We start from the raw sequence: 26452 nt of genomic DNA on the forward strand, positions 1-26452 counted from the left end.
AAATGGGTTTAGAAACCAAGAAGATGGTGAAATATGGCTAAGTTATGGTGAAAATGACTTTCCAAAGCTCCCTGGTAGCTTGCTAGAGGACGAGAATATTGATACCAAATCCAAACTGTGACTTGCACATAAAGTCACAGATGTTCCACTCACTTGTGTGTGCACATTTGAAAAGAAGAGTATTTTGTAGAAATGGTAAGGCTGGTGTCCACGTTTGGTTGAATGATTTAGACTGCTTGGCCAAGCATAGGCATTTAGAGGCCTTATGTTAAGGAAAGGGCGGGCACTCCTCATATGGTCTGCAAGTTGGCACGAAGGTCCTTGTGTCCATGTTAATAGGAGCTGCTTCTCGATGTGTGATTTGCTGTGACATCTCCAGGGCCAGAAACAGAAGCAGGGCCTTCCTGTTCCAGCAAGTTCTGCCAAGCCTTTGCTTCAGATTCTGAAAAAAAAAAAAAAAAAAAGGATATTTTAAGAAACTAAACTGTTAATGAGTATGGTGATCGTCAGTTCCTAACAGAGATCTCCTTTATACCCATGGCACAAGGCGTCTTTGTGACCCAGGAATTAAATGAGGATATATCTATTTTAAACTAACACACAGGTGTTAGGCCTGAAAGATGGTTGTAGGCTATGCTGGAACTTTTTCATCTTTGCTGTTTGTACAGTCTGTTCACCACAAATGTATGCATTATTTGTCAGGTTTCCCAGACGTATTTCTGAGACATTAAAAGCAGATATAGATGCCCAAGACTGTTAGCAAATCATCTGAGGGAAACAAGAGGCAGAAAAGGAAAGAGGCACTGTAACTGTGCCCAGCACTGTGTTAGAGTCTATAGTCATTGGGAAGTTCAGATCTTTTGCTGTGGACATAGTAAGTTTTTAAGAGCTATGAACACCGAGGAGCAGAGTAGTTGTTATAGAAGAGTCTCAGTGGCAATAATGAGGACAAGGGCAAGGATTCACACACACACACACACACACACACACACACACACACACACACACGCACACACACACACACACTGTAACTAGTGAGCATTGTTCTGTATCATAGCCACAGGAGCCCTCTTCTGTACTAGCCAAGAATCTTCCAAATAATTCATCCACTGCAAACAAAATAAAAAATGTGAGTGATGGGCAAGCAGATGCAGATGATGCAGGCCTCTGTCTGCATCACTTGTGCTGGTCCTAAGTGCCTCCCAGGATAGATGGCACCCCAGGAACTAACGGCCTTGAGACTAAGCTGTAAGATCCAGGAGGAAAGAGAAGTTGGAGCTGGCCCTCGGGGACGGAGATTTGGTACTAATGACTTTCTGCGTGGCCCTGGACCAGTCACAGCCTGTGTCTGATGTCTCATCACAGGTATTATTTATCAGTCTTTGTGACTCACATGTATGTGAGCTCAGGAAAGCATTGGTGCCTTCATTAGGAAAACAAAGTACTTCCCTTGTAACACTCACCTCTCCTTCCCAGAGACTCACCAGAAACTGTTACTACAAGATATTCTCAGAGGCTTGATGTAATTATCAGTGCTTCTCCCTATTTTTATCATATCACCCATGCACGTAATTGAGAGTCCAGTGACCTAAGATTTATTAAAACGAACACTCCCAATGTGTCACTCCTGGGGATGGGTGCAGAAGCATAGTATTAGTATCTTTATTTCTAAGTAGCATGCATTCATCTTCTCTTGCTTGCTTTCTTTTCTTCTGCCTTATATTCCCCCTTCAAACTCAACTCTTCATTATAGAAGATAGTAAGTTAGTTCACTTCCCTTGGCCTTCTATGTGGAAGCACATTCTTCCTATCACCTTGTCCTCTGATGTAATTTAATATTCTGGGTGTTAGGGGTGGAACAAATAGGTTAGTAATTAAGATACATGTGGTGTTCCTGCAGAGGACTTGGTTTGGTTCCCAGCACACACATAGTGACTCACAACTGTGTACCTCCAGTTCTAAGAGGTCTGATGTCCTCTTCTGTCCTTCTTGAGCACCAGGCACACATGTGGTACATGGACATACATATGTGCACTCACAAGTACACACAAATAATAATAATTAAATATTTTTAAAAGACCTTCAGGTTTTTATTATAGTTACATGATCCTAAAACATTAAGAATACTATATTATAAATGTTCCCTTTATCAAACTTAGTAATAAGTGCTGTCCACTTTTGCAAGTTAGATGATTCCAAGATGTCTGTCTTGAATCTTCTGATGAACTCTAATCTCTGAGCTTCACAGCCATCAAACTGAGACTAAGTTGGCTTCTGTCATACATCACCTTTCTTGGGTCTTGAGTTTTTCTTGTGCATGGTGATCTTTCTTCTTCCCCCTCTTACTTTCCTCCTTCTCTTTGTCTTTCTCTTCATCATATAATAACTTTCTGAGAAAGCGTGGTGGGAGGTAAATGTTCCATAGATTTGCATTTCACATCTGGAAATGCCTTTCTTGTACCTGCTCAGCTGATGGATAGTTTGGCTAAGTATCATATCACCTTTTAATGGAAGCCTTGGGAAGTTAAATGGTAAAAGGGGGTGGGGTGGTGTCTGAGTATCATAGAGAGGCAACATAAACACTGTCTTTTTCATCCACGTTCTTAGTTCATTACAACTTGGTTAAAAAGTCACATTCTGGTTTGTATCCCCAGAAATAGTCACATGAGCAAACAGCACAACCAGTGAGTTCACTTAAACAAGTCAGAGGAGACAGCATCTGGAGAGACCAACCAGGATCAGTAAAGGTGGAGGACAAAGGTCCCTTTCTCTCCTTGTTCTTCTCTGTTAATGCCCTAAGACAGCTTCACTTGGCTTGGCAGATGTTAGAGCCGACTGCTGGAAATTTCATCTGCCCCAAATAAAGATGTCACTATGTAGATAATTTCCTCAGGAAAACACTGATGGTTGTAGCAATTAACAAACCAGAGGCTTTAGTGCACCGCCTGGAGCTTGGCAGGTTTGTCCTTGCAACTAAGGAAGCTGGGTTCGTGGCTGGGACTGTATGAGGCCATCTTGAGTCTTCTTTCTTAGCTGTCTAGCTGGACAGAGATGCTGTATAGTTCTCCCTGCCCACTGGTGGACTGGCGGAGACTAAGCCTGAATATAACAGAACTAAGACACCACTGGCATCGCCACACTGTAGATGCTTAATGAGTTTTGAGAGGAATGTGCTTTTTTGTCATTATTAATTTGTTCTTGAGAATTTTGTTCATTGGTCATCCTAAATCCATGCCAGTGCAGGAAAAATAAATAAAACCAAGAGGAACCATGGGAAATGATAAATTTCCTCTGTATCTTTTAAATATTTTGTTTTCCATGAGCTTGGCTTTAGCTTTAATAATCTGTTGTCTCTACAGGATCTTCCTGTGTGCTTTCATATCAAATATGGATTTCATTCCTTGTCCTCTTCTTATTTCCTGCATGTGGATTAGAGTGTTCCTTTCTGCTCTCTGGATGGAATTCCTTCTTCCTGTCTGATTGCTTCATGCCTTTACAGTGTCCATTTCAAGCCACAAATGTGCTTTTTTTCTTTAGAAAGAAAAGGTAATTTCCTCTGAACTGAAGAGTGGCCCAGAGTTTTTAAGAGCCCCCCCCACCAAATCAGTTTCAACTTTTTAATAAAAGAATATTGTAAAGCTCTATAGACGGCTCCCCAAAGAAGCCACTTGTTGGGCTTCAGCATTGAATTCATTTCAGCCCCAGGGAGTCTCCCTTTCTTGCCTAGTGTGTTTTTTGATTGGTTGACTCTGGTCTCTCACCTCTTCAGGCATCCAGATGTACCTGTGCAACAAGGAACACTATGGCTACCTGCCCATCCCTCTGAAGCCCCACCAGACACTGCAGGAGGACGTCGAGAACCTCATCCATGTACAGATAGAAGCAATGAGTGAGTGACCCAGGAGCCAGGGCAACCATGTCTAGCTCATTGTCACAGTAACCAGGCCAGCCATAGTCAACTGTGACCAGGCGTGACCAGGCGTGACCAGGCGTGACCAGGCGTGACCAGCCATGGCCAGCCCTGGATCTCTGCTTCTCAGTCTGACATTTCATAGCTACAACTATGTCTAGGCTGAAGCACAGACATTCATCTGCCCTTGAATTCTTAAATTTTTTCCATGAAATACATGAATTCCATGACAAGTTCAGCTGAACAATGCCGGTATTCACCTTTAATCCCAGCCCTCAGGAGGCAGAGGCAGGGAATCTCTGAGTTCAAGGCCAGCCTGGTCTACAGAGCAAGTTCCAGAACAGCCAGGGCTACAGAGAGAAACTCTATTTCAAAAACAAACAAATAAACAATCAACAACAACAAGAACAAGCCCAAATATGATAAAGTCATTGTTTTCAGGGAGCTTCCTATTTTGGTGGATAGCATGATCCATGAGTAAATATGTGTTCTACAATGCAGCAAATGCTGAAATAGTGCTGTGTAAAATGAATTGATATCGTATCTTTGCTACTTTCTAATTATATGACTCTGGGCCTGGGGTGGAGAAAGGTGCACGTATATGTGCTTGTGCATGCACGTGTGTGTGTGTGTGTGTACTAACACAAGAAGAGCAATTATAACTTTAACTTAATAATAGCTTATGATGTAACATATACAATGCTGAATACCATTTGTATACTCTCTCAATAATTGTCACAATAACTCCATGAAGGGGAACTACTAACCCCCAAATAAAGCTGAAGAAATTCAAATATAGGTGAGTCTATCATTCTACTGATGGCAGATTAAGTTTTGAATCACACGTGGCACCTCCAAATCCCATGGCCTCAACCACTGTGTTTCCAGTGCCACTGAGTATAGCACAATTTTGGGCTTGATATGCTTCATCATCAGTAACTAAACTTACTGGTGGCCAAAGAAGAGAAGCTAACTGACCCATTAATTCTGGAGAGTGTACTGGTGGTGGCTTCCCATAGGGAATCTTTTCTGTGTCTCACCACAGTGGAGGTGGGTAGGAGACAGTAGAAAGTGAAGCTGGAGCATGGCCAGGAGCACAGGCAGAGGACCTCTAGTGAAGCAGAGGACATTGGACTTTCCTTGAAGGGAAGGCATTTTGAAGGAATTTGAGCTAAGACATGAAGTTAGGTTGAAATGCAGATTTAGGGAGGTCACTCTAGGAAGAGAGGATAAATGAGTGGGTCACGGGTCAGTGGGTGCTGGTCTACACCAGAGCTGAAAGAATGTCACATGGCAGGTTAGGCAGAGGATGGTTAGAGTCTCAACTAAACCAGTAGCCACAGAAGTGGGAAAGACTTTTTTAAATGAAATAATAGAAATCAGGATGTAGACGTAAGAAGACGCAGCCAGAGTTGGCCACAGGTGAATGAGCAAGGATAGAGGTATGGGAAACCCTCCAGTGTCTGCACGGTGTAGGATAGAGGTATGGAAAACCCTCCAGTGTCTGCACGGTGTAGGATAGAGGTATGGAAAACCCTCCAGTGTCTGCACGGTGTAGGATAGAGGTATGGAAAACTCTCCAGTGTCTGCACGGTGTAGGATAGAGGTATGGAAAACCCTCCAGTGTCTGCACGGTGTGAGTTTTAAGTGGACTAAGGCTTTAAAAACAAAAGTTTGAAAGAGAAGCCCACAACTTTATTTTCCAACCCACCAAGTTGTCTGTGGGTACCCATTTCCCATTCTCTCCATCTATAGATTTCTCTTGTACCATATTAGTTCCAGGACACAGAATACTTCCCACTGCCTCCCGTATGATTGAGTGGAATGATAGATGAGCTAAGGACAGAAAAGGGTTAACTCACTGACAGCCCTTAAGAATCCATTTTATGAATCAATCTCTCTCTCTCTCTCTCTCTCTCCCCCTCTGTGTGTGTGTGTTTGTGTGCTTATGTGTGTGTATGTGTGTCTGTGTGCATGTGTCTGTGTGTTTATGTATGTGTGCACGTGTATATAGGTATGATTGAATCTGGAATTCACTGATTGGCTGTGGTGCCTGTCCAGTGAATCCACCTGTCTCTGCAGCTTTCCCCACCAGCCCTGAGTTCTAAGCATGCATTATCATGCCTGGCTTATACCTGGGTCTGGGATCCAAACTCAGGCTCTCATGCTTACATTGTGAGCCCTTTACCTACTGAGCCCTCACCCCAATAGCACATATATGCGGTTTCTATCTCTTTTCACATGTCTCAGGCCCTAGGGACAAAGTTATTTTGTTGCCTTGTTTCACAAACCCCTCACATAGTGCTCTGCATATGGTTGGGAGCAAAGAAATGTTTCCTGATCAGAATGAATTAGTAAGTGAATGGAGACTGTATTGACAAGAGCACTGAACCTAGAGCCCAAAAAGTCATCTTGAATCCAGGCTTTGTCACCTATGAGTAGAGAATAACATTAATTTTGGTTTTGTCCTTTTTTTTTTTTTTTGTAAAGTGAAGATAACTTTGAAGAACTGAGAGTAATGAATTCATATATATATATATATATATCAGCTTCATAAGATAGTAAAGTGTGACAATTATATATACACATACATAATGAAGTGTGATAGTTATATACAATATATAATAATGTATAACAATTATACATTACATATATAATTAGCTTCATTAATAGTCTCAATTACATATATGTAATCAGCTTTATAAAATATGAATTGAAGTGTGACAATTACTGTGACTCCATCTAGCTCTTTATGAACATGCTAACCCTCATGATAGCCATCACATGGCTTCCAGTCTCGACTCCCAAGCAGATGGCAGCTCCCAGAGTGACCGACTAGACCTGTGCTCACTTGTGTTCTTCCGCATGCCTGAGCGTGGGAAAAGTTCTCCTACACGTGGTCAATAGAGTTCTTAGTGACCATGGTTTACAAATGTGCACAGCCTCTCGTCTGGTCAGGTAGGCTTCATCTGAGAGGAGCCTGTGAGTTCTCCCTTCCACTCTGCTCTCCCTGTGCTCGGCCACTCAAGCAATGTATGTATGGCATTTGATTTAATCCTTGCATTTATTATTTCTGATAATAACTCTGTTAAGCGTTCTCATCTTCAACTTTACAGCACAGGGCATAGTTGAAATACTAAACCAATTGGATACTCACAGGCCACTCAGTGAGTCTAAAATTAAACTCACGGGGTTTTCACACAGACCTCTCCTTTGGTCTCCATGATTTGTTCTATTAAAGAAAAAGGGTTGATGGTTATAATGCAAAAATGTGGACTGAAGTCCCATGTTGGAAGGATAACACTCTGATAATGATGAAGTCATAGCTGTAAACTCTCTACATAGAAGTGAATGAGATATTAAACTACCCAAGATCTGGATTCCCATAGGCAGTAGAAATTAGCTACTGGCAGTGCAGTTGGGAAATGACTGAAGCATTAAAACATGTCATTTTTAATGAGCAGATGTGGGATGCATACCTGTGATATATGTCACTTCACAGAGGTATTAGGAAGTCAAAGCATTTTACAGCCAACACTCAATTTTCATAGGATCGCAGTTTAATTGAAGAGTCAGATCTAATATTTAAACGACACTAACAATACAGTGCGCTGTGAACTGGGTAGGTGCAAAGGCAACAGAAATTTAGAACAGAGAGAGGTTACTGTGGCCTGTGTGCTCACACCCAGCCCTGAGGCTTCTTCAGCTGATGTTGGGTAGAAGTGAGAGTCCTCAAATATGTACAGTGCATAATTTCCCGTAATAATGAATTCAGCAATGGGGAAATCAAGCAAAACCTTACACCATGAATTTATATTTTAACAGAGATATAGGTAATATATTAAGGAAGCAGTTGCATGAATCTTTGGGGGGTGAATTCCAAGCAGAAAGAACAATACATATAAAGACCACTAGAGAGAAGAAACCTTGGGAGTGGTCCAGGGCCAGGGGCCAACATGGTGAGGAACAAGGAGCTGGATAGAAGGAGATGAAGTCATGGATGAACGGATAGAAGGAGATGAAGTCATGGATGAACGCAGAACATACCAACCATGGCAAGGAATTTGAATTTTATCCTAAGAGCAACATGATCCCATAAGATGGTGTGATATGATTTTATGTATTTTAAAAGATCACTCAAGCTGTGGTATGGGTATTAGAGTATAAGGAATTACTACATAGCTCATGTTAAGAGATGTTAGTGGTTGAGATTTGAGCTGTAGCACGAAGGTAATGAGAAACAGACAGGCTTAAGGTACATTTTAATGGCAGAGCCCATTGTACTTATAGCAGCTTGGAGGCAGCCCATGAAGCAGAGGGAAAATTAAGAATGACTCTAGCATTGAGTCCATCATGTATGCTTGAAGTATTTATTTCAAGTTTGAATAGAGAGGCCAGGAGATAAGTGGATATGTGAATCTATGGGTTTAGGGAAGAGATTCACAGAGAAAGACATTTAAGACTCATAACACCAAAAGCCAAGAAACAATGTGACCTCATGTAGTCAGACAAAAGAGGACAGATCCCCAGAGTGGACTAACAGCCAGAAGGCTGGGAGGGAAAAGGGAGTTATGTTTTGAGAAAGAGCCAAATGACGTGAGGAAGCCAAGCAAAATGAGGGCAAATCAGTGATGCTCAGTAATGTCAGACTAGAACTCTGTACCAGCTACGGAAGCTGATGCCTGCAATCCTATCATTTCAGAGGCTGAGGCAGCAGCCTCGAGAGTTTCAGGCTGGCCTGAGCTGCATAGCAAGTTCCAGAGCAATCTAGAGTATAGAGTGAGACCCTGTCAAGAGAAGATTGGGAGAGAGAAAGAGAGCTCTGTTACCAATTTTGGTAAGAAGTACTTTAATGCAATGATAGGTACACAAGCTGATTAGAATGGCCCAAAGAGAAGAGAAAATGGAATCTTGATGGCAGGTGGATCAAGGAAATGGGCAGAGATGCTGGGAGTGCTTTGTTTTATTTGTATTTGTTTTGACTTGGTTTCTTAGTGTTGTCCATTTGCTTAAGGTAAGAGTCCTATAGTATGTCTGTGTGCTGATGGGAAGGATCCCAGATAAAGGGGAACTTGATCGTTTGGAACAGAAGGTATCTGTAAGATTGAAATTCTTGGGAAATTAGTAGTTGACATAGCCTTGGACAATCGTGTAAAACAGTAGTTCTCAACCTGTGGGTCACCACATATCAGATACATTGCTTCTTAGATGTTTATATTAAGATTCATAAGAGTAGAAAACTATAGTTATGAAATGGCAATGGAATAATTTTATAGCTGGGGATCATCACAGCATGATCCTCGACCATAAAATCAGGTCTCAGCATTAGGAAGGTTGAGACCCACTTCTCTAACGGTTGTGTTCAGTGGAAACAAGAATTGTCTTCCTTAACAAGTAGAAAAGCACAGAGCAGAGATGTGCGTGTGGTTAGGTTTGGGGGCTTGCGGGGGGTGGGGGGAGCAAAAACCTAATTGGATTCTGTATATTTTCTTGGACTTGGAAAATCTGTTGGTAATTCCAGAAAAATCAGGGCATAAAACAGATCTCTGAAACACTGGGAAGCGAATTTACTGTTGGAGCTCTGTCTGATGGGGTCATTTGCCAATTTGGTATTACGATTTGTCACTTTGAAGTGACTCACATGGTGAATTTGTATGGTGTGTCTCCTGCCATGGTCTTTTGGGTGCTGAGTGAGTGCTCAGTCGGGTATAACCAGCTTTACGGTCTTGTAAAACAAATATCAATGGTAGAAAATGAAGAATGTTTATAAGGGAATGGCTACAGTGGTAAGCGAGGTAAGGAGTTTGAGTAGAGTAGATATGAGTCATAACAATAAGGTCCTAACTCCTTTACCACACTGAGATATATGGAGAATTTGGACAAGTGCTTCCTGTGAGAGAGCGGGAGGCTGAATCTTGTTAAGGTGATTGTTAGTTTCATGAATTTCCTGAGACTTGCTAGTTGTTTACTTCCTGAGTCCCAAGAACCTCCCTCCTGGATAGAATGTTTTAGTTCAGAGGAAACTGCCACACAGCAATCACTATCAGTTCTGTTTGTGTGACCGTGGGTGTCTCTGTGTCTATGTAGTATGTGGATCACATGCATATGTATGCCCCTACATGTGGATGCCAGGAGTTGATATTGTGTGTCATTCACTGCTGTCCACAGCATCTCATGCTAAAATCTGAGCTTGCTGGTTGGCTGAACTGGCTAGCCAATGAGTTCTGGGTGTCTGTCTGTCTCTCCCACTCTGCCTCAGGAGTTACAGACGTGCACAACTGCACCTGGATTTTACATAGGTGAATTTAGGTCTCCATGCTGGTGTAGCAAACACTATACTAAGATATCTCCCCAGCCTCACTGATAGTTCTTCAAGCACTTCAGCAACCAGTTCTTACTTAAAAATTTTGTCATCTTATCATATGAAGGGAAATCAAATGAATACTTGAATTTATATAAGACTAATAAACCTTCAAGACCTTCTCAGGTTCTTTACCAAAAGTATTCCCAAGTATGAGAGTAAATAGAATATGAAGGTGGGTTTTTTTTAAAGCATCAAAGTAACTTATAAAAATGTGTTACTTGATACAACATCCCTCCTACCTGAAATCTTTTATTATTCTTGTAATCTTATAATACACTGAGAGATACATGTATTATCCCAAACTTACATATAAATAAACAGATCTCCAAGGCCTTCTAGGCCAAGGGTTGGGTTCATGGGTCTGACTCCTGAGCCTTTTCTCAGCCGCCACTCTACACTACCCCCATCATATTCTTAGAGTAAGTGTTAATGGAAGAAATATTTCCACGTGCAAATGGACAGGTGTTCTGACGCCATCGCTCTGACCATTAGGACCCCTGTGAAGCTGCTCAGTCCTGAGGAACTTCAGAACTATGGTCCCCTACCCTGACTGTCAAGCATGGCTCTCAGCCCTAGAGACTGGAGTGGCGGTAGAATTCTATTTCCGGACCCTTTCTCTGACAAAGCACTCGGTTTCTTCTGTTTTTCAGTTGACCATCCTCCAATGGAGCCTTCCCAGTTTGTGTCAGTTGTCCCTAAGTATCCAGACAAGATGGGATTTGATGAGGTAGGCAAGTCTCTCTCTCTCTCTCTCTCTTATCTCTCTCTGTTTCTCTCTATTTCTGTCTATTTCTGTCTCTATCCCTCTGTCTCTGTGTGTGTACTCTTGCCCTTATGTGCACATGTGTGTGCTTATATGCACATGTGTACAGAGACTTCTGTGTTTATGTTGGAACAGAAGGTGGAACATCTGTCTGAGAGCAAGCAGGCAAGCTTGGCAACTGGAAAGACCCTGAGGACTTGGGTTGGTTGTCATTCTGTTTTCTGGTCTTTACAAAGGAGAATCATAAAAAATGAACCAGAAAGAATTATTTGGCAAGGAATATAAATTTGCTATATATTTTATCAAACTTCTTATTGAGGTTCAAGGGTAAGGTAAGGAGAATATATGTTTTAGGCTCTGGAGGACATCAACTTTATTCTGCTAGAGCTGAGTGGATAGAAACTATTCTAGAATATTCTATGTTTTTGTTTAATTTCTGCTTTTCTTCCATGGAAAAAGGTTGGAGGGCAGAGTTGAAAGGACTAATGAAGAGAAAAGCATGTACTAAAATTTTGTCTTTCAAGAAACTATGCAGTTTTGCCTACAAAACTATGCAGGCAAAAACTTTAGCGTAGTTTTCCTAGGGCCATATCTACTGTATAGTTGTAAGTATATAAATAACAAAGCAGAGGTGGGCTTTTAGCTCAGTGGTAGAGCATCTTCTTAGGATAAGTGGAGCCCTGGGGTCAATTCCTAGCAACACAATGAAAAGGGGAGGAGAGAGAGGGGGTTAGAGGGAGAGAGGGAAGGGGGAGGGGCAGAGGGGAAAGAAGAGGGAGGGAGAGGGAGAGAGAGGTGTACAGTAAAGAGAGGAAGGAAGGGAAAGAGGGATGGAGGAAGGCAGAAGGGAATGGAGGAGGCAGAAGGAGAAGGGAGACAGGAAGAAAGGAAGAGAGGGAGGGAGGGAAGGAAGAAAGGAGAGAGTTAAGGAAAGAGGAGAGAAGGTAGAAAGAGAGGAAGGAAGGAAAGAAAGAAAGAGAATAATATAAAGAGGTGGTTTTCTTGGTAGTGTGTAAAACAGATGGTTGCCAGGGCCAGAACTGTGAGTCTGTTCCACGAGCCCTTCATGGCCCCTTATGTGGTTGCTGGTCAGTGCTGAGGAGTTTTGGGGTCTAGAGCTGTGACCTGCCAGGAGTCCACACACTGGGACAGAATTCTTCCAGGGCTTCTGGATTTAAGCCAAGCATTGTGCTTTGAGCTCAGTAAGCTTTTTGGAAGAAAATGCCTTATCACATTGGAACATTAACATCTGTGTCTCCAAATCATATTCATCCCAAGGAGCTGATGGACCTAGGAGTTGGGGATCTCTGCTATAAAACTGACTTGAAGCTAGACTTCCAAATGCAGGAAATGGGTAGTTCATAAATACCAAGTAGAGGTTATGCCATTTTCACAGAAGGCAGAAAAAGGAGAGATGAATTTAAATGTAGCACAAAGTATAAATAGACCCTATTGAGTCTATTCCTATTTACTAAAAATAGGAAATAGTTTTCAAAACTGACCGGTGCTACAAGGGTGGGCTCACCAGTGGTGGGTCCTTGCTGCGGGGCGGGGCCTCCCACACAGCTTCCTCTTGCCAAGCACAGTTCTCCTTCCTGGAGACGGTGGCCTCTCATCATTTTCTAGGAAAGGGGGCCAAGTGTCTTTCAGTATCTTCCTTTTTCCTCCTGGCATCACTTTTCTGTGAGGACCAGATCACAGTAAATGAAACAAAGACAGGCCGGACCGGCTTGCTCCTCCTCCGGCAGGACCGTGGTGTTAGTGCCCTAGAAAGTGAGGCAGCCTGGGACTTCGCTTTCCACAGCCCGGGATAATCATCTCTCTGTCTGCAGCAGACATGGGCTGTGGAAAAGAGGTGTCAGAGGTCTTTTCCGCCCTCCAATCCTGTGACCTGGTTGCTAGCGTCTGGCTGTATTTGGCACTCAGTTCTTTGCTCTGTTTACTAAGTATGAGCGAGCCGTCTGTGTTTTCCCTTCATGGCTACTGAGTTTATTGCCCTTGTCCTGGCAGGGCCCAGGGCAGGACTATTATTTACTGAAAGCTTCCTCGACTGGAGGCCTCTGGTTTGCAGGGGACTTTTTGGATGCTTCTCTATTTATTTTGTTTTGTTTTGCTTTGTCTCCTTGAGTGACCTCAGATGGCTCTATGGATGCGAGAAGGATATGCCGTTTCCTTCCTATGTCTGTAAAACCGGGCAATGGAACATAGTCCTTGACAGTTAGGATTCTAAAGACGGAGAAAATGAAAGAAGACGGCGCATGCTTTAAGCTGCATAGTCCCAAATATACATCACACAGAAATTATGGTGGATTTTTTTTGTTTTATTAATAACTATCCAGTTAAGTAAGAGGTTATCAAATCCTACTGAGTGTCTTCCCTGCCCAGCATCTCCCAGGATGATGCACAGAACATTCTGTTGCTCCCAGGACTCTATATGTGAACAGAGATGAGAATCTCTTACAGGGGAGAGTTGAAAGTTTAGTATAACTTCTGATGCTGCTAAAGCATATTTTTAAAATTATACTTAAAATTATAAAAATAGTTTTAATAAAATTAAAACTATTGAGCCAAAGCTCAGTGTAGTATAGTTTGGGCCTCAGCCTGGTTGCATGCTAAGATTTCTGTACAGGTCTCATAACATGAAGCCAACTTTACTATAGACCACTATGCACAAATTTTCATAGGTACAGGGCTTGAGGGGTGGGTTTGCTCAAACCCCTCCTTTTCCAAACAGCAGAGCTAACTACACAGAGACAATAAATACTGTCCGCAGAGTCACCTCGACAGTCAGGAGGCAACGAGTGTCCTCTGCCCTGTTCCTGTAGGTTTCTCCTTCACTGGGAGGTAGATTCCTGCTGGCTGTTAACATCTCCCAATAGTTTAATATTCAAAACCAGCTCATCAGTGCTTGCAGCCAGAGGCCTTTATTCAAAAGCTAACTTATGTACTGGTAAGACAGTCTGGTGGCTGAAAGCACTTGCTGTCAAGCTAGAAGACTGTCGATTGTCCTCTGACCTTCTCGACACTCACAGCAATGCAGTTACACTGTACACACTAAATAAGTAAGTAAGTAAATAAATAAATAAATAAAACGCTAATTTCCCTGCAGCAGTCAGTCTTCATGAGGCTTTAGTTACCTTATGATGTCTATATGTTAGTGTTGCTATCATCCAGGCATTTCAGGCCAGGGTAAAGGGTACAGGCAGACTTGGCCCTTGCTCAGAAAGCCCGAATGCACATCCATCCGTATTCACAAGCCAGCAGGTGCCCTCTGTTGAGCACTCAAAAAAAATCTCATACCAAAATCATGTTTTGTGCTACTCTCTCCTCGGTCAAGGGTAACAACCAGGGAACTGGGCCCTTTTCTTCAATGCCTTTATCCTTTTAGATTTAGGAGTTGAAGAATTCTGGCAAAAAAAAAAAAAAAAAAAAAAAAAAAAGCTTGTGAGACAGAGATCTTGACGTTCATACTGGACACATGAAGACTCAGATCTTTCTTAGTTTTTGAAAGCTGTAAAGCTTACCTAGTGGGTGTGAATTGTGACAATACCAAGCATAGTACTTGTGCAGTAGAGCCACAGTGGTCCCCATTCCAGGATGAGGAGACTGAGACATGGAAGCAACAGGCCTTAGGCAGACAGCAAGCGGCAGTACTGAACCTGATGTACGTGGATGCATTTAGTCATTTGGCTTGATTAAGCCATTTAGCAAAACACAGCTCCCCTTCTGAGCCGTGTACGTGCATTTTAATTCACCTTTGGCCTTTGGGGTGATCATTTTTTGAACTTTATTTGCTCAAGACAATAGAGAATGTGACCATTGGTGACTATCAGGTTAGGCCATTGCTGATGGTTTTATCTAGAAAGCAGCTCGGTTCTGATAAATAGGTACCGGCCTGTGAGCCCAATAAGGAAGACAAAGCCACAGCTTTCTTCCCACCCCTTACCCCTCTGGTCCTCACATCCGTTTTGCTAAGCTTTTCAACCAACCCAAAATAACCCCGAGCTACTCGTGTTTCTTTGCCCTTTTGTATCCTGCATTAGATTTTCATGATCAACCTCAAACGCAGGAAGGACAGGCGGGACAGGATGCTGCGCACGCTCTACGAACAGGAGATCGAGGTCAAGATTGTCGAGGCCGTGGATGGGAAGTGAGTCAGTCCTCTGCCCGCCCCCTTGCAGGTGTGGTTGGAGCAGGGTGATGCCTTGTCCAACTAAGAAGGAGTCCTGGAGGGAGGGACCTCTGAGGTTCTTACCATGGAGGATAGACCTGTGAAAGAGATGCGCACAGGAGCAGTGATGTTAGTTTCAGTCTGGAACGTGGCCCTGAGACACACTTCCCACCGGTGACCTCTGTGCCTCACACTGTGAGACCTGATCCTCCAGTCTCTGGCCATCCTCAGAGCTGTGATTGTTTCTCATGTAATAGAGGGAATGTGTTTGAAACCATGTTCAGGTCTGCAGAAAACAAACAAATAACAGATAATGGTCTGCATGTCCTGTGGTGTGAGACATCTAGATTCCTCCTGGTCTGACCACAGGGGCCAATTTTCCTGGAGATGTGACAGTAAAATCATACATACCTAGAACTGACTATAACCCAGGCTAGCCTTGAACTTGTAATTCTCCTGCCTCGGCCTCCAGAGTAATGGGATTCACAGGTATGTCTCTAAGCCTTTGGTCTATGTTGAGCTAAGTGTTTGGGATTCCCCTCTCATTTACAAATGGGTCATCTGGCTTCCCCTGTACCACTTATTTGAAAACTACTACACTTTGCCCTATGAATTCTAGGAACCTTTGTCAAAAATCAGTTGACCATAAATGCAAGAGAATGCCCCCGACCTCTTAGTTTCCTTAAGTTAATTTATAGATCTATCCTTATGTCAGTAGCGCATTGACTTAATGGCAGTGGCTTTCTGTATAAGGAGACATGAGTCCTGCACCTTTGTCACTTGTTTGGAAGGCTGGTTTGCCTAGCATAGGTGCTTGGTGTCCTGTGAACATTACTATTATCTTGACAGTTTACACATAGATTTAAACACACACACACCCTCACACGCACACACACACACACACCCTCACACACGCACACACATACCAGCTTGGGTGTTGATAGGAGCTGCACTGAACTACAGGTCAGTTGAAGAAGTGCCAAGAATCATAACAAGTCACTTCACTTAATAGTATACATCAATTGTTTGAGTGAGGCTTTGTTGCTTTTAGTTTTCAAGTCTTTTGTTTACATTGTTAAATTTATTCTTTGGCATTTGTTGATACCATGGTAATAGAATTATTTCCTTAATTTATTGTTTTTAGTATTTATTGCCAATGTGTAAAGATACTATAGGTGTGTATACTGATCATATATTCTGCAGCCTTAGTTATCAATTTTAGTTGTGTGGTGAGCATGTGTGTGTGTGTGTGTGTGTGTGTGTGTGCATGCATTGCTTTGGTTCTTCTGTAGGCAAGATCTTGTCATTTATAATTGGGGGAAGCGTTATTTCCTCTTTTGCAATTTAGATAGCACTTATTTCCCTGTCTTGCCTTATGACCCGGCCTGGATATTACCTTGAACACAACATTCAAAGGACATGATGAAATCAGAAATTTTTGTCTTTTCCTGATCTCAGAGAGAAAGCATTTAGATTTTTCTCTGTGAAGTACTATACTCGAGGTGCAGTTTTATCAAGCTGGTGGTGTAGACCTTTTATTACTGTTTTCTTATTTTTTTAACATGAAAGTTTGTCAAATGCATCTTCCATTGGGATGAACACATAGCTTCTTTTCTGTCAACATGGTGCATTGATTTTATAGATCTTCACAGGTTAAACTGCACAGGTTATAATGCTGGAAAACAAGTTCACCTGTCCTGCTGTATACTCCCTCGCCTGTGTTGTGGGATTCTATCTACTAGTGTTTTCTTTACAATTCTGCATCTGTATTAATAGGAATACTGGCCTGCAGTTTTCTGGTTTCACTTCAGATAATACTGGCTTCATAGAATCTTTTGGGATTGGTTCCCTCCTCTTTCTCTTTTTAAAGGCTATTAGGAATTTATACTAATTCTTCTTTAAACATCAGGCTCTAGGCTTTTCTTTGTGGAAGACTTCAGATTACTAACTCAACCTATTTTACTTGTTTTAGACTTCTTCAGAATTTCTTACGTTTAAGTAATTTCAGTAGTTTTACCTTTGTGTAAGTTTGCCCACTTAATATAAGTTGTTTTAATTTTGGCGAACAACCATTTGTAGTATAATTGTTTTTACTTCTGTAAGGTCAATAGGATGCTTGCTCTTTCATTCTTGGTTTTAGTAATTTGATTGTAGCAAATGGGCGTAGCTGCTCTGATTACTTGTAGGTCTAGGTAAAAGATTGCTGCTTTTGTTGGGTTTTTCAAATAAACAGGTATGTGTGGTGTGTGTGTGTGTGTGTTGTTTTGTGTTCTATAATGTATTTCTGTAAGACTGTTGGCTTGGATAAGGATGGTGTCCCAGAAGCAGGCCCTCAGGGAATGCCTACCCACCCTGTCACTTTCAGTGACTACGAGACCCCAGTTTTCACAACTACTCATGGGTTTGTGAGGTGACTGTTTTTCAAGGGCTATGGAGAAAAGAATCTAACTGACAGTGGTTGGAGACTCGACTGTTCTCGATGGACATTGTGAGGGCTTGGTTGATTTCCAGGGTTTTAGACAGCTGCCTGTGACCATTTTTACTAATGCCTCATGGTTTGGATCATGAGACCTTCCCTCCACCATTTGGAAAATTTATCTGTGTTGTTTTTAATTTTGGCCTTGCTTTAGTTTAAGGTCCAAAGGGAGGCCACCTGTGCACAGCCTGTCCCCTCATTCCTTCCTGTCCTTAGCCCTTTGGAATGTAATGAGCCTGTACATTGCTTTTTCTTCATCAGGAGAGTCCTTTTTCAGAGTTTTTAGAGAAGCTTTGGGGGAAATCATGTTGGGCACTGTAAGGGATATACACATATAAAAGACGCCATTTTTTGCCCTCACTATGCTCATAATACCATTGTGGTACATCAACTTGGCAGGCAAGAGAATTATCAGAAACGGAGAAGTTTTTCTCCATGTATAGAGAAGCTCTGAGGAAACATGCAGTCTCTTTTTCTCCCTTTCCCCTTGCTCTCTTCTTTCCCTCCCTGATCTGAAGTGGGGACACGCTGACCTGCTGATCTTCATGCATATTCTTTGTCATTCAGGGCACTCAACACAAGCCAGCTGAAAGCCTGGAACATTGAGATGCTACCAGGTTACCGGGACCCCTACTCATCCAGGCCTTTAACCAGGGGTGAAATTGGTTGCTTCCTTAGTCACTTCTCTGTCTGGAAAGAGGTAAATATTCTTTAGAGGAACACTTTGGTAATGAGAGCAAGGGAAACTAGAACTTCCCAGGTGAATTAGGAGCCCATGATTGTCCCAGAAGTATGCTTGAAAATTGCTCTTGGGTTGTGCAGCCAGTCAGCCCAAGGCCAGCAGCAAAGACACTAGGATGATGGCCTCAGTGCCACGTGGGACAATGGCAGGTGATGGTTTTCACATTGTGGGAACATTGTTTTCCTGAGTTCCCCTTCCTCGTAAATGGAATGTTTTGTGTATGTCTGTCATGTTATCATTTATCAAATGAATTCATGCAAGAATCACACAGAAGGCATGTGAGGCAGGGTTAGGCAGGATGGAGTCTTCTCACAGTAGGCAGGAAGTATTAACTGTTTTGAGGTGAGAAGAGGCAGAGCTGTAACTGGACCCCGTGTCTTATACATAAGATACTACTGGAGGTGACATTGGATCTCAGAGTACATGAATTAGGATCACTTCCCACAAGAAGGGAGAAGAACATAAAGGAAATGAAAAACTAAATAAGGACCTCTGGGTGCCTCTTCTCCTTTGATCTAGTTTTGACTTGTTTCTTCTTTTTCTATGCTTTAAATAAAATGTTATAGAAATAAATAGAAGTACATAGATCAGTCAACAAAATGGCACACATAGAATGAGACACCCATGTCGATCAATACTGAGATCAAGAAACAGGTGGCAGTTTTCTGGTCACCATTTCCCAAGGGTAACCTCCATCTTGACATGTGACAGCGTGACATGACCTCTTGGTATTGGGTTGGAGAGATCTCAACCTGCAAGGATGCTAACACTGTACAATTGAGGTAGTTGTAGATCACATGGTTTTATAGATGTGCATATGGCACACATCTATACAATGGGTCATCAATGGACATTTTCTTGACTCTAAGTTATGAGCTTTTAAAAATAAAAAATGGGTATTTTTTTCATGGTGTTCCCCACGGATGACCTTTACAGGTTATTGACCGAGAGCTGGAGAAGACTCTGGTCATCGAGGATGATGTGCGCTTTGAGCATCAGTTTAAGAGGAAGCTGATGAAGCTGATGGAGGACATTGACAAGGCTCAGCTGGACTGGGAACTGATGTGAGTCACAAAGATGGATAGCTCCAAAGGGCAGTCTTCTCCAAGGTCCAGAGCCCACCTCCCCCAGCTGGTAGGAGACTCAATCACACTTCCTTCCGTTTACCTGATTTTTACACCACAGATGTCCCCAGAAATAAGAAGTAGGGAAAGGTTGGGTGGCTGTTTCTGCCTCCGTCTACAAGGTGAGAAACTATGGGAAATTTTGTTTTGTTTTGTTTTGTTTTGTTTTGTTTTGTTTTGTTTTGTTTTGTTTTGTTTTGTTTTGTTTGTGGGGTGTGTGTGTGTGTGTGTGTGTGTGTTTGGTTGGTTGATGTTGGCTTTTTGTTTATGAGACTGGAGTCACCTACCTGATTAGCGGCCTCTTGACAGAGCTGAGGAAACATCCCGAGGACCACTGGGGAGAATGGTGGAAATTTCACCTGCAAAGTAAAGTGGCATGTGGGCCGGGTGGAAATGGGAGTAGCACACATTCGTGTAAGAGCTAATGTGAACTTGAACGTCAGCTCCCGGGACGAGGGTTGCCTCTGAAGTCCCTGATGGGGTAGGATGTGGAAGGATCTGAACCAAGCTCCTCTGTGGGGATGGGGTTGTCTAACCAGGAAAAGCACTGTCTGCTAGGCTTGTGGTGGGAAGCCAGGCTCACTCAGGGAGTGCGGGCTCAGAGCTGGTACTAGTTAGTGCTCGGTCTCTTGCCTCTGAGTTAGCATCTTTTTGTTTTCCTTCCTCCCTTCTTCCCTTTCTTTCCCCCTTCTCTCCTTTTCTTCCTCTTTTCTTTGTGAAATAAGCAACACTCTCTGTTCCATCCAATGAGGCCGAAACATCCCAAGTTTTCCAACTGTGTATCTAAGGTAATCTTGTCAAATTAGAGCCTGCTTATTTGAAACAGCCCAGCTTTCCCTACCCTTCTGTCCTCAGCGAGAAAGATAAATTTGGACCCTGATGGCACTCCTCTTTTGAACTTAAGAAAATAATTTAAAAAGAAACACAGCAATGATCCAACTAACTAGGAAATAAACCTCAAAATCATACTATGTAATAAAAAGGAGGCCTTCCCCTGTCAGAGTTGAATCACATGATCCATATTCTGAACAGTCTGTTAGGATCACAGTTCTAGCCTCCAGAAGTCACCATTCTTCAGCCCTTCTGCATCTGTGACTATATATATATATATATATATATATATATATATATATATATATATATATATAGTGTGTGTGTGTGTGTGTGTGTTTAAGCTATAGAATGTTACAGGTACATATATGATTTTAGGGCTGACCACCTGGTATTGAATATCTAATTTGAGGGTGTTATGGTTTGTATATGCTTGGCCCAGAAAGTGGTACTATTAGAAGGTGTGACCTTGTTGGAGTAGGTGTGTCAATGTGGGTGTGGGCTTTAATACCCTAGTCCTAGCTGCTTGGGAGTGAGTATTCTGCTAGCAGCCTTAGATGAAGATGTAGAACTCTCATCTCCTCCTGCACCATGCCTGTCTGAATGCTGCCATGCTCCCACCTTGACAATTATGAACCTGTAAGCCAGCCCCAATTAAATGATGTCATTTATAAGAGTTGTCTTGGTCGTGGTGTCTGTTCACAACAGCAAAACCGTAACTAAGACAGGGGATTCTTCCCAGGGTTGGGGAGCCTCCTGCTCTCAGTATTCCTTAGTTTCCTGTCGTTCTTTATCTAGGGCTGAAACCCCACAAGATTTTCCCCCGTCTGTTGTGTATTGGTATTGTACTTATTCAGGTCTTGTTTAAGCAGCCATGTTGTTGAGATTTCGTGGGTGTAGCTTCACTTACACTCCTAGGAGATGCAACCTCATAGCAGATATCCCATACCTCAGACTCTTACAGTCTCTCCACCCTTTCTTCCTTGATGTGTCCTCAACTTTACATGTAGGAGTTGTGTTAGAGATGGGTCAGTCGGGACTGGGCACAAGTTTCATCTCTACTGCACTTGAGAAAGTCTGACTCTGAGAACATCTGCTTGAGGTTCCTAGAAGAGCTAAATGCTGAATATGTCCTTATTCCTTGTTCCTTGGATCTCCATGTCTTCTTCAGGGCACGAGCAGAGTGTGTAGGGGAAAGATTTTCAGAGTTGTCATTCAGACTCCCCAGAGGGAACCCGTTGGGGCTCCTCTTGGGTCTCTAGGTCCTCTACCGCAGACTCTTTCTCACTCACAGCCTTTTCTATGCTGTTTAGTGCCTGCACATGGAAAGTGGTACAGAAAGCATCTGAGGCAGAAGCTCTGGGGACATGAAGGCATGAAGACAACAAACTCAAGATTCTCACATCTGGCTTCTTTTGTTCCTTTCCAACCTCTGTAAACACAGCTGGAAACATCATCCCAGGGACATTATCCAAGCAACTTTGTCATCTCTTTGCATCTTCCCTTTCTGGCTTAAAGACAGACCACCAGGCCTGAAATAGTTGGGGTGCCGATAAATGGAGGTGGAAAACTGACTTTATGAGGACCAATAGCAATTATGGATACTGCTAGAATGATCTCTGTGGTGGTATGCATTAGGAAAAGACACAAGAGTCCAGGCTTTAAAACATCTTTTAAAACTAAGTATGTGCTCTACTCTTATAATATTCAATATTCTAATATTCAACTTGGAACTCTTCTCTTCTTTCCATCTCCTTACAGTTACATCGGTCGAAAAAGAATGCAAGTCAAAGAGCCAGAGAAGGCGGTGCCCAATGTTGTAAATCTCGTCGAAGCTGATTATTCCTACTGGACCCTGGGCTACGCCATCTCCCTGGAAGGAGCACAGAAGCTTGTCGGAGCCGATCCCTTTGGGAAGATGTTGCCAGTGGATGAGTTTTTGCCAATCATGTACAACAAACATCCTGTGTAAGTCTCCTTCCATGGCCACCTGTCCCTTGGTCACATACTGTTCACAAGCTAAGCCTCCTAGATGGAACTTGGTGTATTTATAGTTGTATGGGTTTCCTAAAGAATCCTTTTATAATTATAACCTGGAAAAGTTTAGTAGACCTTTGAATGGACAGAAAGGATGAGACAGAGGAGGTAACTGCCTTGTCTAATATCCTCTTCATTGCTCAGTGCACAGGATAATGGTCTGCTCAGAATCTACTTGTCTATGTTCTTCTGACTTTCTAACTTCACATAACTGAAGCTAAAGGTTATCTTTCTTAAGCCACCCTAGATTTATTCTAGGTTCACTCTGCTCACCCCATGTGTGTAGCCCTAGGTAGTAGAGTACACATCCTCTTAGTATTCAAACTCTGGGAGATAACACGGACCCATGAACAAATCATCATGATGTCTCATAGTCATGGAGGTGGCAAGAAATTCAGGGGAAGAGAAGATGGCATCTGAGCCAGATATCAAAGAAAGGAGGAATACAGTACTCAAATGCCCAAGGCCCAGCTGACTGACCTGATATTTATCAAAGGGTCTAGTAAATGGCAGTTACCTGTTAGTCCTCACAGTGGGCTATAGATTCTTAGAGGCAGAAATAGCCACACATCTCTTAGATCTTTAGAGTATTTGTAATAGCTGCTGAAGCAATGTGTCCTAAAATCATGAGTGGAACAGGAGGCCAGGTTCTGACCTTGACCCCTTCTCTCAGTTGCTAAGTGATCTCCAACTCTGACCTTCCTTTTAGCTATTGAGGTTCCCATGATACAGCTTGATCATTTTATCTTGTCACCAGTAAAGATGGAGCTATCTGCCATCTTTTACACAATATGGGTTACCTCTGTATCCTGACAGAAATATAGAGTCAAGCCACTATCTCCTGAAACAGAAAGGAAAATAGTACTTAATTCTCCCATGGACAAAGATACTGTATAGGTATCCTTCATGTAACTTCAAGGAACCCTTGGAGGAAGCAAAGATGTCCCTCTAGTTTTACAACTGCATAGAGCCAGGGCAGCAAGCAAGAACTGGGGTGCGATGGCCAGCTAGCATGCCTCCAAACCTTCTCCATGTCCCTTACCCCATTGTCGCTCTCCAGGTCTCAGATGTCTTCATTTCTTTATCAGTGGAAACAGGAACAGAACACTGATTGAGAATTGATCATGTTTATTTATCGCTGTGAGTCCAATAGAGTTGATGTCTTACCTTTCAGAGTAAGACTTGAAGCTCTTTCACTAAACTGTTCTACCCAACCGCAACCGGTTGGGCCTGGCCCTTTTGCTTGTCTCTACAGACCTTCTCAACACTTTAAAGAAATCCTTTTTGTGTTTGTAGTCTAAGGTTCTCCACAATCAATACAACTATACAAAAGCAAAAATGTACCCAGGCAGTTTCAGAGATGACAAGCAGGGCCCTCTGCCTTCCCCATTCCCTGAGACTTCTTTCTGCCCCTCATGTGGCTGTGCACCTCTTGTTTACAGGGCTGAGTACAAGGAGTATTATGAGTCCAGGGACTTGAAAGCCTTCTCCGCAGAGCCTCTGCTCATCTACCCTACGCACTACACAGGCCAGCCAGGCTATCTGAGCGACACAGAAACGTCAACCATCTGGGACAATGAGACAGTGGCCACTGACTGGGACAGGACACACTCCTGGAAATCCCGGAAGCAAGGACACATCCGCAGTACCGCCAAGAACACAGAAGCACTTCCACCACCAACTTCCCTGGACACTGTGCCTTCAAGAGACGAACTCTGAAAGCTTCCTGGGTGTGTGGTCTGCACGGTTCATCACTGTCTGGATTTTCTAAAGGGCTACTCATCTGTTTGCTCCAGTTTGGGGTTTTGTTTTGTAGAGATGGCAGTCATCTAATCAAGTGGTTTGATGTGATTCATCAAAATTATATAATCTGTATAGTGAAGAACAGAGAAATTAAAAACCAAATTCCCTAGGAAGCCATTACTGGAATGGCTAGGTTAAACTTCAGTCCAAATGCCCAGTTCTGCTCACTAGCCAGAGAATGCGGTTAGCCACACTGGTGTGGCAACATGGCTCACATTCTCATCCAAGAAATGGCACCCCAAGCTGTCACATCAGTAAGTGAGCAGTCAACACAGACAAGCCAGTGGACCTTGTTTACTAATCTAAGTGGTCCATTTTATGTGGCAGATGTGACCCTGAAATCATCAAGCCATCTAGACTACATTTATTCATCTAATTGATGTGACCTTGAAAACAGTACTATGTAACAAGTGTCTGGGAATGGGGAAACCAAACCGTTAACTGGGCTTTTATTCAAAGGAGCTCCGTCATGAGTTTGTTGCAAAGCGGATGTTTTCCTCTTGGCTTTATTATCCCATGGAGTGAGAGCTGGAGCGATGGCTCAGTGGTTATTATCCAATGGAGTACGTAACTGGCTTGGGTAGCGACATGGGCTCTTGACCATCGTGGCAGCTAGAGCGTTCATCAAAATGTCTAGGTGCCATGTGGCTATAATATTTAGATATTTATGGGGGAAAGATCTAAACCCTTGGCATTTGTATTGTGGCTTAAGTCCAATATGTCTATTTATAAAAAACTGTAATATATACAGGTTGTGAGGGATGGGGTGGCCCAGATCCTCACTCCTTATATGTCACCCCTTCGCCTGGGGAGGAACTGCAGGTATGAGTTGTTTAATAAGTCACTGTTGATGAGTGTAATAAGTCACTGTTGATGAGTTTAATAAGTCACTGTTGAGGGGCAGAATACATTTCAGCCTCACAATTGTCCTCGTTTTAGATTTTCATTATATTCTGAATTATTTATTTTACCAAAGTGGAAAAACCATCGTCTGTAGGGTGAAGCAGAGGAACAGATGCCTCAGACTCTCACTGCATACTGGGCAATATCAGTGTTGACACGTGAGTCTGAGCATCTGAATTGCCTGAATTTCCCAGCTTGGCTTTTGCAGGGAAGACCGCTGGTGAGAAGCTAACCAGTTAGGAGTAACTTATTCTCCAGTGGATATATAAGACACTGGTCTAGACAATAGATTTAAGTCAGCGATCCACAGCTCTCAGAGCGAAAAATCCTAAGTAGACACCTTTCTCCAAAAAAAGTCCCCTAAAACTTTTCCCTAATTCTTCATAGGCTAATTTAATGTCAGGTGCAATGCTGGACTGTGTCACACACAGTGTCAGGATTCCCAGCCAGCTGCCAAGAGTGTCTTGTGGTGCTTCACCTCAGCCACCCTTCCTTCCTGGGTGTGATTCAGGCTTCTTGACTGAAGCTGAGAAACCAGGCTTATCCAGCCCCAGCTTGCGGCTTCTCATCTAGGGAAAAAGAGAAGAGCATTCGGGAGCTCATGAGGAACTCGAAGTGACTCCTAAGGTCTCCTTGGGTATTTGGTATCTTGTTTGTGATTTGAATGTGTGCAGGAATGCCAGGCTTTAACTGTGTATTTTATAGGAGAGGGAGGTGGCTGGGGCACTGGAAGTGAAGGGAGACTGAGTTATGTTTTGTGTTGTTGCTGTTTTTATTGTTTTCGTTTCTGTTGCTGTCTTAATGGGGAACTTTCTCCTGTTTGCCCTGTCAGCTGGTCTGACGGATTTAAGAATTTTCATTCTTAAAAGACATTGGATTTCAAAGTTTGAATTTTAGATTAGGACCTTTTCTAACTGTGAATAAAGTTCTGGTTCTGTTAGTCTGGTCCAGCCTGTGTTTCTGCCTGCTCAGATTTGAGTCCCTTGTAATGTTCTCGTGAACTTTTATAAACTGTGGATCTAGCACTTTAAAAAGCCATCTTTTTAGCAATCCGGATAGCTTGCCAAGCCTCCCTTCTGCTCTTCAACTTAGACACTGGCCATTGTGGTGAGTGACACTTGAGGCCTTCGATATAGAGCTTTGTCTCTGGCCCTGGAGCCTGCTCTTGGTGCCTGGGAGGCTGAAGCCCATGGGGATTCCTCTCAGGATCCACACTGGGATCTTCTGAGGGACAAGCCTGACCTTGACAGTGTAAGCACTGCCCTGTGGGCTGCCCCCTGCAGTCTGCAGAAGACTCATCCTTGGCATCCCTTGGGCACTTGAAGGAG

General features: G+C 42.9%; 1 protein-coding gene across 1 annotated transcript in view; it reads left to right on the forward strand.

Moving 5' to 3' along the window:
• Colgalt2 (collagen beta(1-O)galactosyltransferase 2) overlaps nt 1–26064 on the forward strand; it is a 113519-nt gene extending 87455 nt beyond the window's left edge. The window contains exons 6-12 of the mRNA XM_021167369.2: nt 3770–3889; nt 10925–11001; nt 15081–15187; nt 18252–18384; nt 19363–19490; nt 22143–22349; nt 23861–26064. Coding sequence (XP_021023028.1) covers nt 3770–3889; nt 10925–11001; nt 15081–15187; nt 18252–18384; nt 19363–19490; nt 22143–22349; nt 23861–24137 — 1049 coding nt within the window. The 3' untranslated portion in view covers nt 24138–26064. The remainder of the gene's footprint in view (nt 1–3769; nt 3890–10924; nt 11002–15080; nt 15188–18251; nt 18385–19362; nt 19491–22142; nt 22350–23860) is intronic.
• Nucleotides 26065–26452: the final 388 nt, after the last annotated feature.

The sequence above is a fragment of the Mus caroli genome, unplaced genomic scaffold (assembly GCF_978045245.1).
Source record: "Mus caroli unplaced genomic scaffold, Mus_caroli_1 scaffold_1, whole genome shotgun sequence".
Lineage (NCBI taxonomy): Eukaryota > Metazoa > Chordata > Mammalia > Rodentia > Muridae > Mus > Mus caroli.